Raw genomic sequence first — 11,357 nt, forward strand, 5'->3', positions numbered from 1 at the left:
GTCTGTTTAAAAAATGCTGCACTCTGCTGCCATCTACTGATATGCATTTCCTAAAATCAGATACATTACACTGTAACATGATGGCGTCTGCAAGACCAGGGGTTTTAAGGAAGCTTGATACAGATCTCAAGCTAAACCTGAAATGTTAATTTTGAAAAATGTGTATTGGGCAAAGTGCTGGGTCTGTTGCTGTATCTCCATTTTGGGACAAACAGTTTAAAAAAAATAATACTTCACATATATGGCATTTGGCAGATGCCCTTATCTACAGAGACATCTGTGGATGGATCTACAACTGAGGAGCTGCTTGGTGGTGCTAGTATTCAAACTTCCAGTCCAGAGTCCAATGCCTTAACAACTGAGCTACCACCTCCCACATATCACTGGCAAAACCAGCCCACTGGCCACTGAAGGTTTGGGGGTGATGGCGCAGCAAGCAAGGGGCTTATTGTGAAAGGTGTTGTACTATTGGTATTCCATCCAAAATTTGATTTTAGGTCATGCATCAAGCAATACCTGCCTGTTTTGGATTCTCATTTGAAAGCATTTGTCATCGTACCAGAATGTTAGAACATCTATTTTTGCTTAAAAAAGGTCACACAAAAAATGTTACCCGCTGTTTAAAGCAATTATTGATGGGACTACGTGGGTCACAAATAATACTTCTCATATTAATTGTGGTGATAGGCATGCGTGATAAAGGTATGGGTTAACATGGTCAAAATCAATGAAGTAGACGAGAAAAAAAAAATAAAAAAATGTATAGTAATCGTAATAAAAACACACCATAGTCATCAGCATAACCATGTTTTATTGGTAAATAAATATTTCCAAAATACTTAACATCATTTTTTATAGAGGTGTGATTTTATTTAGGCAGCAAAAAAATTTAATGTTATAAATGTATCCCAAAAGAAAAACCTGCAGTCATTACATTTCACAGATCTTAATTTTTATGAAATAAATCAGCAGATCTGTCATTGTCACACAGAATTATGATAAAATCAGTAATCAGAGGAGTAAAGAGGGCGTTTACTGAAAGACGGTGTTGTACGAGACGATGTAGGCGTCGCTGTAGGCGTAGAGCATTCGGTCTCGTGGGTTATAATTCAGAGACTGGATGTTGGTCTGCATCTTCTGTATGCGGATCTTCAGATCGTAGCGCTCCTCTTCTGTCTCCGTGTCGAAAGAGTAGAAAATCTCCTCCGTCTCTTTGTCCAGGAATCGTGTGGCGTAAAGCACTCCACATACCATGAAGGTGTTCGTGGCACTGCGCTTGTGCAGCGACGTATTCCATGTCCGGCCCAGAGATGGAGGACTTCCTTCTATCACTTCACTAAGGATCACATTGCCAAAATTCTCTATTGTTGAGTAGACCACCCAGACACCAGACTCGTCTGTGGCGAAATCCAGGTCTGTGTGGTGGTACGTGGCGTCCAAGTGGCCAAAAGAAAACTTGTTACTGTAGCCTGTGTTTTCTGGAAGGGGTGTATTGGTGATGGAGTGGTCAGAGATGTTGAAGCGACACACAGAGGGTGAATTAAAGCAGTTGTAGTATAGCGCACCTCCATACTGCACTACGTTAGGGCCCTCGATACTGTTTGTGGTGGGGTTTGAGGAAGAAATGGTGCTGTCCTCAGCACCCACACCAACCAGCATAGTGCTTAAACTGCTGTAATGACGAACATAATTGGCATAAACGTTGCTGGTGGTTAGAGCTACAAGCCAATACGTGTCCTCCTTCCCTGGAGCAGGTTTCGGGTCTTTTCCCCAGGCGCCGTAAGGGTACGAGGTTCGGTATGAGGTGAGGGAGTAAGTTCTAGGGCCGGTCACATTGACCAACTGGCCTTGTGGACAGTGTCCTATACACAAACACACAACAAAAGAAGAACAAGATATGCAGTGATCAGGTGCTATAACCGAAACAAATGTATTCATCTTAAGTAAAGATCCTGATCTGGAGTCTACTGTAAAACTAAGCAGAGACTCCACCCTGGGAAGTCATTCCGCCATACAGTACCATGCACAGACACATAGAAGGATAAAACTGTAGAACCACACAGAAACACACAGACTATATTGATTGTTGCTGTTTATAAGGTTAAATGCTAAAGTGTACATACGTGGGCGAGGAGTGGGAGGCAGAAGAGTAGCCTGAAGTTCATGCTGACACTCAGCCAATTCTTGCTTAATGCGCTGATTTTCTCGCTGTTTGCTCACCACATGCGAAAGGTCAAAGGCCTCGAGCTCCTGCATGCCCTCTGTCATGCTTTGCAGCTTTCATTTGAGACATGCAAAACAACAGTCATGTTTAGTTTATATATTCAATATAAATAAAATTTATATATGAGATGACCTGCCTCATGGGGATAGCACATACACCAACGAGGCATAACATTATGACCACCTGCTTAATATTGTGTTGATCCCCTTTTTGCTGCCAAAACAGTTGTGACCCATTGAGCATCAACAGCATGAACTTCTTCAGCAGTTTAAGCTACAGGAGCTGGTCGTCCGCCCGTGACCCCATGACCCTGTTCACCACTTTTTCTTCCTTGTAGCACTTTTGATAGATACTGACCACTGCAGACCAGGAACAGCCCACAAGAGCTGCAGTTTTGGAGATGCTCTGACCCAGTTGTCTAAACGTCACAATTTGTCAAACTCCCTCAAATCCTTACGCTCACCCATTTTTCCTGCTTTTAACATCAACTTTGAGGACAAAATGTGCTTCTTGCTGCCTATTAAATATAACCACCCACTAACAGGTGCCATGAAGGGATCAACAGTGTTCTTTACTTCACTGCTCATAATGTTATGCCTGGTTGGTGTACAGTAGCTCTGATGGCCAGATAAGGGTTTTGGATACACAAATCTAAGTATATTGTGGTGCAAATCACCAAGCAAACAAATCTGAATAGGAACTCTGGTGATGTTATAATGAGGAATGGAGTGTTGAAGAGGTAAAACTCTGTATTAAGGCTTGGGTTATTTGCTTGTAACGACATTTATTGAACTTACTGATACTGATTTAAATCCTCATTTGAAGACAGGATCCAAAAACAGATAAATCAGAAATGGGTGTGCTTTCTGGACCCCATGAAAATTGTTCACTTTACCTGTGATGTAATGTGATGCAGTGTGGTGTGTTGTGTTGTGGTGTGATGTGCTTTATTTAGTCACCTTGGTTGCGGTGCTCTGACTGATCTGCGTGTGGGATCTGACAGTTTTGTTAATTTTACCCATGAGCTCCAGGATCTCTGCGAGCTCGAGCTCAATGATTCGTACTGAAACTGCACTGTACAGATCACCATCGTCCTCCTTTTCCAGTACAGACACGCTCTTCTCCAGATGCTCCAGCCGCTCCTGCACCCCCACCATCAGTACACCCACCTCGTCGAACTGAGAGAGAGAAATTTATATGTTTAGATCAAAAAACTACTCTTTGGCATTGTCTTAGTCAACCTCATGAGGTCGTTACCTGGAATGTTTTTTCTAACAATTTTGAGGAGATCCCAAATAGCACAAATAGCTCTGACATAACCTAGAGGTGTGTTTGTCCTGCTGGAAAACAAAAATTATGTGGTAGCCATGTTGGTTAGGTGTGACTAAATCACCAACAATGTCACCAGCAAAGCATCTTCACACCATCAAACCTCTTGCTCCATGCTTCACAGTGGAAACCACACGTTCAGAAACCGTCCGTTATGTACGCCCTTTGTACTGTACGCCTTACAAAGACAAGACTCATTGAAAGGTTTTTATTTACCACATGATTTTATTCCAATGTTGAAAATGATAAAAATAAAGAAAAACCATTAACGGACTGGTATTCTATATTACCAAATTAAGGTGTTTGGGCCATCACAAGTTGCCTGATCCTGGTAAAATGTCGGTAAAAATGACTTTTTGACATTGAAAAGTCTTAAGGACGAAGGAGTTGATTACTGAGTAATCATACAGTACATGCATTAATGGAAGTCAAACAGAAAGAAAACTGTTTCTTGGACCCTCTACAATTTAATAGATTTATATTTGTAAGTATAATATAATGTGTTTTCCGACCAAATGGATTTTCCAGGTAGGACACTAGAAAATTCTACATCAGGGCAGTTACTTAATTTTCTAGTATTCACTAGTAAACTCTGTATGTAACTTTTATTGATAGTCTACATAGTGAAGTTAAAAACTATACAACTATAAAAAAAATTCACATTCAGACTTTGCAAAATTTTTTCTCCTGGAAAAATACTTAGTAGTCATCATACAAGCACAATACATCTAAAGTAATATGGAAGCATAGAGGTAGCAAAATTCAATTAAAAATATAAAATGGAAAATGTTAATACAATATTCAAAATGGATATATATTAATGCATTTTATTTTACATTTTCAATTAACATATTTGCAAAGTTTGGTGCAAAATTGTAATTATGTAATTCTAGAATTTACATTTGCCATTTTCAACAGATGTTTTAATATTTAGTTTAACATATGAATTTTAATGCTTTATAAGTTGCAAAATGAAAATAACAATGTATTACCAAAATTGATTTATTGTGTGTAAGCAAGCAGAATGGTATGTTTGACCATCGTCTGTATGAGAAAGTTTAGTTGTGGACAAAACAACAGGACATCATATAAATCTATATTATTAAATAAATTACAACATTTCTGTTAGCAGTAACACATTGTGGGAGGCATTTATGTCTTATATGCGAGGACAAATAATTTTATATGTCTGTCAGTTGAGGATATCTGAGAAATCCAGGATGGTCAGAACAATTTTCTAAACTAGACCTCCAACATTCTCTGACTCCTTCACCTGCACTTTACAAAAATAGGTTTCAACTTCATTCAGTGTAGAATCTACTTCTAACTCAAAGTTGAAAAGCGAATGTTGAGCGCCAAGCAGCATTCTTTTAAATTTGGTGAAAATGGATTTAATTATTATACTCTTCCCCTGTTGCATCTGTGCACACCAATGCAACACATTATAAAACTTTCCCCATGTGCTGAGGTACACACCAAGGTTGCCCCCTTTTGTCCCTATTATTTGCTTCAGCAATACTGGCCATTTGGCTGCGAAGTGAGGAAAAGTTTGAAGGCATTACTCGGTTTGGAACCTCTTATAAACTGTCCCTCTATGCAGATGACCTTCTTTTATATATAACTAAACCCACTTCCTCATTACTGCCAATCCTCTAAATTTAAGATTTGCTGGTTGCAAATTACTGTATCCTTCCCTTTAAGTGGGCTCAGGAAGGGTTCCGATATTTAGGTGTATTTATCTCTAAATCAGTCACAAGCTGTTTGCTAGATGCTTATAGGGAAGATATACAGAGATGGTCCTCTTTTTCTCTTTTCGCTAATTAGCCATAGTAATTTGGTTAAAATGACAATTCTGCTCAAATTCTTATAACTTTTCCAGCATATACCCATTCATAATAACAAGTCTTTTTTATGACTTTGGATCAGACAACTAACTCTTTTTTGTGAGGTGGCAAATATGAACGGATAAAAAGAAAGGTTCTCGAGCTTCCAAAGTCGAAAGGGGGCCTTGTCTTACCAAATTTTCAATACTATCACTGGGCCTGTAACATTAACAAGCTTTTGTATTGGACTAACACTAGAGCTCATTGATTTTAAATCAATCAATCTTTTACGTTTAAAGTTGGAAAAAAATATATTTTAATTTTCAGGGTCTTTAAAAGCCTTTTATAAATCCTGGAAACCTTTTTTAATTATATTGATACTCTTGACCTGTCACTTGAAGTTACAGAGGAGGATTAACATTCTTAGTTTTTAATTAATTAATTTATTAATTAATTAATAATTAATTTTGTTATATTTATTTATTTTATTTTTGTTGCCCATTTACTATATAATTTAATAACTACACTTACAGCATTTCTGTTAATTGTACTTGTTTGTGTTGTGTGTTTGGGACGTTGTGGGTAATATTATGTATAATAGTGTATAATTTACATACTAAAATACTGTTGGAAATGGTGAATATGGTATATGGTAATAGAAAATGTAAATTTAAATACAGTTTACTATATGCTTCCATAAAGCAAAATTTTAATAAAAAATGAATGAATACTAATATATTGCTAATGTGATAGAAAAGTGGGCGGGGCTTGTAAATCACTCCTGATTTCCTCATCTGCTGTTTCATTTGGGGCAAAAACATTTATTTTTGTATACTGAGTGATAACAGAGAAGTTAGATAATCTGAACTCTAGGAAAGGTTGGTAAATCCAAGCACCCCAGGCTACCACTGCTGGGCCCTTGAGCAAGGCTCTTTACCCTCAACTGCTCAGTTAGAAGTTGCTCTGAATAAGGGCCTCTGCCACAAATGTAATCAATTGTTTTGGTGGTACCAGTAACTCTGTTCATCACACCACCCTGATGTTGGTCATATTGATCTTAAGGCATGAGAGAGGATTTTATTCCTCATTTGTCAACTCAGAATATTCAAAGCAAAAAATTTCGTCTGCCACACACCTGTGTTGAAGTGATGCTCTTGTGCACTGGCCAGCTGCAGTCTGAATCGAGTTGAATTTCTCCATCGGAAAAGGACGCTGCAGTGTGTTCAGCTCACACATACAGTCCTTCCCACTCACACACTGATGACAAATATAAAATACACATAAGAGATATACACACACGATACACAACATTTTGACAGGACAGATGACCCTCTTTGTGCTGGTTGCAGAATTCTGATGTCTGAAGATGCAAAAGTTAAACAAACATTTTTATCCTCTTACCTGAGAGAAAAGAACAAGGATGAACACAGCCGTCTGTTTGGACAACCGAGACGACTTCATGTTTGTTTCTGAAAATGAGCAGAATGAAAGATGCTGCAGCTTATATAAGAAAAAGGAGTCTTACAACAGATCACCGCCTCCTCTTACAAAATCAGAATTTCTGCCAGATGGCATAGTATGAAGACATACAGTTTAGGAATTGTGACAGAGTGGAAATTCTGTTGTGGTACAGGAGGATGTGGGACTAGACAGGTTATTTACGTAATGTTGAGATTTTTAACATCAAGGCTGGTTGCATTTTTCCTTCCTCTTCTTTTTTTAATGTATCTTTTTAAATGTTTTTATATGAATACTAAAATTTATTTTTATTATTGATTTGCCACTGAACTGCTGAATTCTCCATTCTAACTGGACAGAAGGAGGTGTTTGGATTTCCACCATAGTGCTGTTACAAATGAAAAAAAAAAATATTAAAGCACTCGTTTAAACATTTTATACAGCAACATCTCAAGAATGCCAAGGAAAAAGTATACAATTACAATTATATATTGAAATACAATTTCTCCAGCAGTGCGGTTTAATCTATTTGGCCAAATCCACAAGGTTACAATGGTCCATATAACCTTTAGTAATATTTGAGCCATGAGACCTACAAAGCATTTTTTTATTAAGTATAAAATTTTTTTTTTTCAATTTACTTGTGCATTTTTCCCATTACTTTTTCTCGGATGTATCTCAGAACATCACTACATTCATGTTTCCTTTCTCTCAGGAACATCCATGTGCCTCTCAAACTGATTTTGCCAATGGGTTCTGCTTTTCTTACTGTCAAACCTGAGTATATTAATCCATACATACTGATTTTTCTAAATGCTATGAGACACACAAATCGTTTTGCAGGATATTTTCTGTTGGTTCTGCTGCTTTTAGGTCATCCTGCTACTCCTTTCAAATGATCACACCCTTCTACATTTACATTTACATTTACATTTACATTTACATTTACATTTACATTTACATTTACATTTACATTTACATTTACATTTACATTTACATTTACATTTGCGGCCTTAGCAGACGCCCTTATCCAGAGCGACGTACAAAAGTGCTTTAAGTCTCTAGCAATTAATGAATCTACACTGGTACGCAAGATTACAAACTTAATATAAATATATATAAATATTAAAAAATTCACATTCAGTGACTTAGTAGTCATCATACAAGCACATTACGTCTAAAGTAATATGGAAGCATAGAGGAAGCAAAATTCAATAAAAAATCTTATATGGAAAATGTTAATACAATATTTAAAATAGCAATATATTTATGCATTTTAATTTACATTTGTAATTAACATATTTGCAAAGTTTGGTGCAAAATTGTAATTATGTAATTCTAGAATTTACATTTGCCATTTTCAACAGATGTTTTAATATTTAGTTTAACATATGAATTTTAATGCTTTATAAGTTGCAAAATGAAAATAAAAATGTATTACCCAAATTGATTTAATGTGTGTAAGCAAGCAGAATGGTATGTTTGACCATCGTCTGTATGAGAAAGTTTAGTTGTGGACAAAACAACAGGACATCATATAAATCTATATTATTAAATAAATTACAACATTTCTGTTAGCAGTAACACATTGTGGGAGGCATTTATGTCTTATATGCGAGGACAAATAATTTGATATGTCTGTCAGTTGAGGATATCTGAGAAATCCAGGATGGTCAGAACAATTTTCTAAACTAGACCTCCAATATTCTCTGACTCCTTCACCTGCAATTTACAAAAAGAGCCTTCAACTTCATTCAGTGTAGAATCTACTTCTAACTCAAAGTTGAAAAGCGAATGTTGAGCGCCAAGCAGCATTCTTTTAAATTTGGTGAAAATGGATTTAATTATTATACTCTTCCCCTGTTGCATCTGTGCACACCAATGCAACACATTATAAAACTTTCCCCCTGTGCTGAGGTACACACCAAGGTTGCCCCCTTTTGTCCCTATTATTTCCTTCAGCAATACTGGCCATTTGGCTGCGAAGTGAGGAAAAGTTTGAAGGCATTACTCGGTTTGGAACTTCTTATAAACTTCTTATAAACTGTCCCATTTGTTTGGAAAATTTTCTGGTTGTAAATTACTGTATCATTTTCCCTTTAAGTGGGCTCAGGAAGGGTTCAGATATTTAGGTGTATTCATCTCTAAATCAGTCACAGCTGTTTGCTAGATGCTTATAGGGAAGATATACAGAGATAGTCCTCTTTTCCAATATTGCTAATTAGCCATATTCATTTGGTTAAAATGACAATTCTGCTCAAAATCTTATACCTCTTCCAGCATATACCCATTTATAATAACGAGGCTTAAGTCTTTTTCATGACTTTGCATCAATTTTTTTTTGCGCGGCGGCAAATAGGAACCCCTGTTTATTTTAATAAAACATGAATGAATACTAATATATTGCTAATGTGATAAAAAAGTGGGCGGGGCTTGCAAATCACTCCTGATTTCCTCATCTGCTGTTTCACTTGGGGCAAAAAGATTATTTTTGTATACTGAGTAATAAGACACAGAAGTTGTATAATCTGAACTCTAGAAAAGGTTGGTAAATCCAAGCACCCCCAAGCTACCACGGCCCTTGAGCAAGGCTCTTTACCCTCTACTGCTCAGTTAGAAGTTGCTCTGAATAAGGGCCTCTGCCACAAATGTAATCAGTTGTTTTGGTGGTAACAGTAACTTTGCTTCATCACACCACCCTGATGTTGATCATATTTCTCTAAAAGCATGAGAAAGGGTTTTATTCCTGATTTGTCAATTCAGAATATTCAAAGAAAAAAATTGCGTCTGCCACACACCTGTGTTGAAGTGATGCTCTTCGTGCACTGGCCAGCTGCAGTCTGAATCGAGTTGAATTTCTCCATCGGAAAAGGACGCTGCAGTGTGTTCAGCTCACACATACAGTCCTTCCCACTCACACACTGATGACAAATATAAAATACACATAAGAGATATACACACACGATACACAACATTTTGACAGGACAGATGACCCTCTTTGTGCTGGTTGCAGAATTCTGATGTCTGAAGATGCAAAAGTTAAACAAACATTTTTATCCTCTTACCTGAGAGAAAAGAACAAGGATGAACACAGCCGTCTGTATGGACAACCGAGACGACTTCATGTTTGTTTCTGAAAACAAGCAGAATGAAAGATGCTGCAGCTTATATAAGAAAAAGGAGTCTTACAACAGATCACCGCCTCCTCTTACAAAATCACGGATTTGCAAAAACAAATTAGAATTTCTGCCAGATGGCATAGTATGAGGACATACATTTTAGGAACTGTGACAGAGTGGAAATTCTGTTGTGGTACAGGAGGATGTGGGACAAGACAGGTTATTTACCTAATGTTGAGATTTTCAACATCAAGGCTGGTTGCATTTTTCCTTACTCTTCTTTTTAATGTATTTTTTTTATCTTTTTAAATGTTTTTATATGAATACAAAAAAAAACAGATTTGATTTGCTTTATTATTGATTTGCCACTGAACTGCAGGTACTAATGTAGGTGAGACGGTGAGGAAACTTGGGGTGCAGTCAGCATTCACATTCATCCCAAAGGTGTTCAACAGGGTTGAGGTCAAAGCTCTATAGCAGAAGATCTTCCACTCCAAACCTTGTAAAGCAGATCTTCATGTAGCTGGCTTTGTGCACAGGGAATGTGTCATACTGGAACAGGTTTGGGTCTTTTAGTTGTCTATTGTGAAAAGGACATAGGAATAAACTTGAACTTGAACTTTAGTTAAAAAGATGTCCTGCTATGGCATCCAAAGATGTTCTATATAATTGTGTGTCTCCATCTTTGTGCTAAAAATGCTACAGTAGGCGTCCCACTTTTGGGCAAACTGTGTACTGTGTATACTTACATTGAATGATTTTAAGTCAATTGTATTGTTTGGTTTAATGTTATTGATTGTTGTTGCACTAATTTTACTGATAATTTACCATGAAATATACTTTTGATAATGTGCCTTTCTTGAAAGATTCAATCAAAATATTTTCCTATAATAATAATAATAATAATAATAATAATAATAATAATAATAATAATAATAATAATGCAACTAGTATTAATAATGTTATCCTTTTACAATTACTTTTATAACATTGCACTTACTGACAGAATTTGATGTTCATTGATGAACTGTGTAAGCTTTTTGAAAATATTTGTTTTTAAGTGTGAACGGGACTTTTTTTTTTTAAGTAATCAGTGATTACTTAATTTTTCCTGTTTGAGAAAATCCTCACCACATCCTCATTAAAAAGATATAAAACATAAAATTGTACTGACCAATTGCAATGTTTGTGTGTGTGTGTGTGTGTGTGTGTGTGTGTGTGTGTGTTATACTGGTGTATTTGCAAACATTATTAAATTATTTTCTTTGGAGATTCAGTTTAATTCATTTTTATTGGTGAAGCACTTTTAACAATAAACATTGTCTCAAAGCAGCTTTACAGCAATAATGCAGTTAAAAAGATAAGGAAATAATAAATAATAATAAAATACGACAATAAAAGATG

At 36.4% G+C, this 11,357-nt stretch overlaps 1 protein-coding gene across 2 annotated transcripts; it reads right to left on the bottom strand.

The window, feature by feature from the left end:
• Positions 1 to 932: 932 nt before the first annotated feature.
• Positions 933 to 10,026, bottom strand: LOC124385781 (olfactomedin-4-like). Of its 2 annotated transcripts, none has more exons than XM_046849095.1 (5): positions 9,900 to 10,026; positions 9,633 to 9,755; positions 3,184 to 3,402; positions 2,124 to 2,277; positions 933 to 1,862 (listed from the first exon to the last, which is right to left on the bottom strand). In XM_046849095.1, the coding sequence occupies exons 1-5, from the start codon at positions 9,957 to 9,959 to the stop codon at positions 1,033 to 1,035; spliced, it is 1,386 nt and encodes a 461-aa protein (XP_046705051.1). In that variant the 5' UTR covers positions 9,960 to 10,026; the 3' UTR covers positions 933 to 1,032. The 2 variants fall into 2 exon arrangements, with proteins under 2 accessions (XP_046705051.1, XP_046705052.1); XM_046849096.1 differs by lacking the exons at positions 9,633 to 9,755; positions 9,900 to 10,026 and adding exons at positions 6,512 to 6,633; positions 6,778 to 6,901.
• Positions 10,027 to 11,357: the final 1,331 nt, after the last annotated feature.

Source organism: Silurus meridionalis, chromosome 5 (assembly GCF_014805685.1).
Source record: "Silurus meridionalis isolate SWU-2019-XX chromosome 5, ASM1480568v1, whole genome shotgun sequence".
In the NCBI taxonomy this organism is placed as follows: domain Eukaryota; kingdom Metazoa; phylum Chordata; class Actinopteri; order Siluriformes; family Siluridae; genus Silurus; species Silurus meridionalis.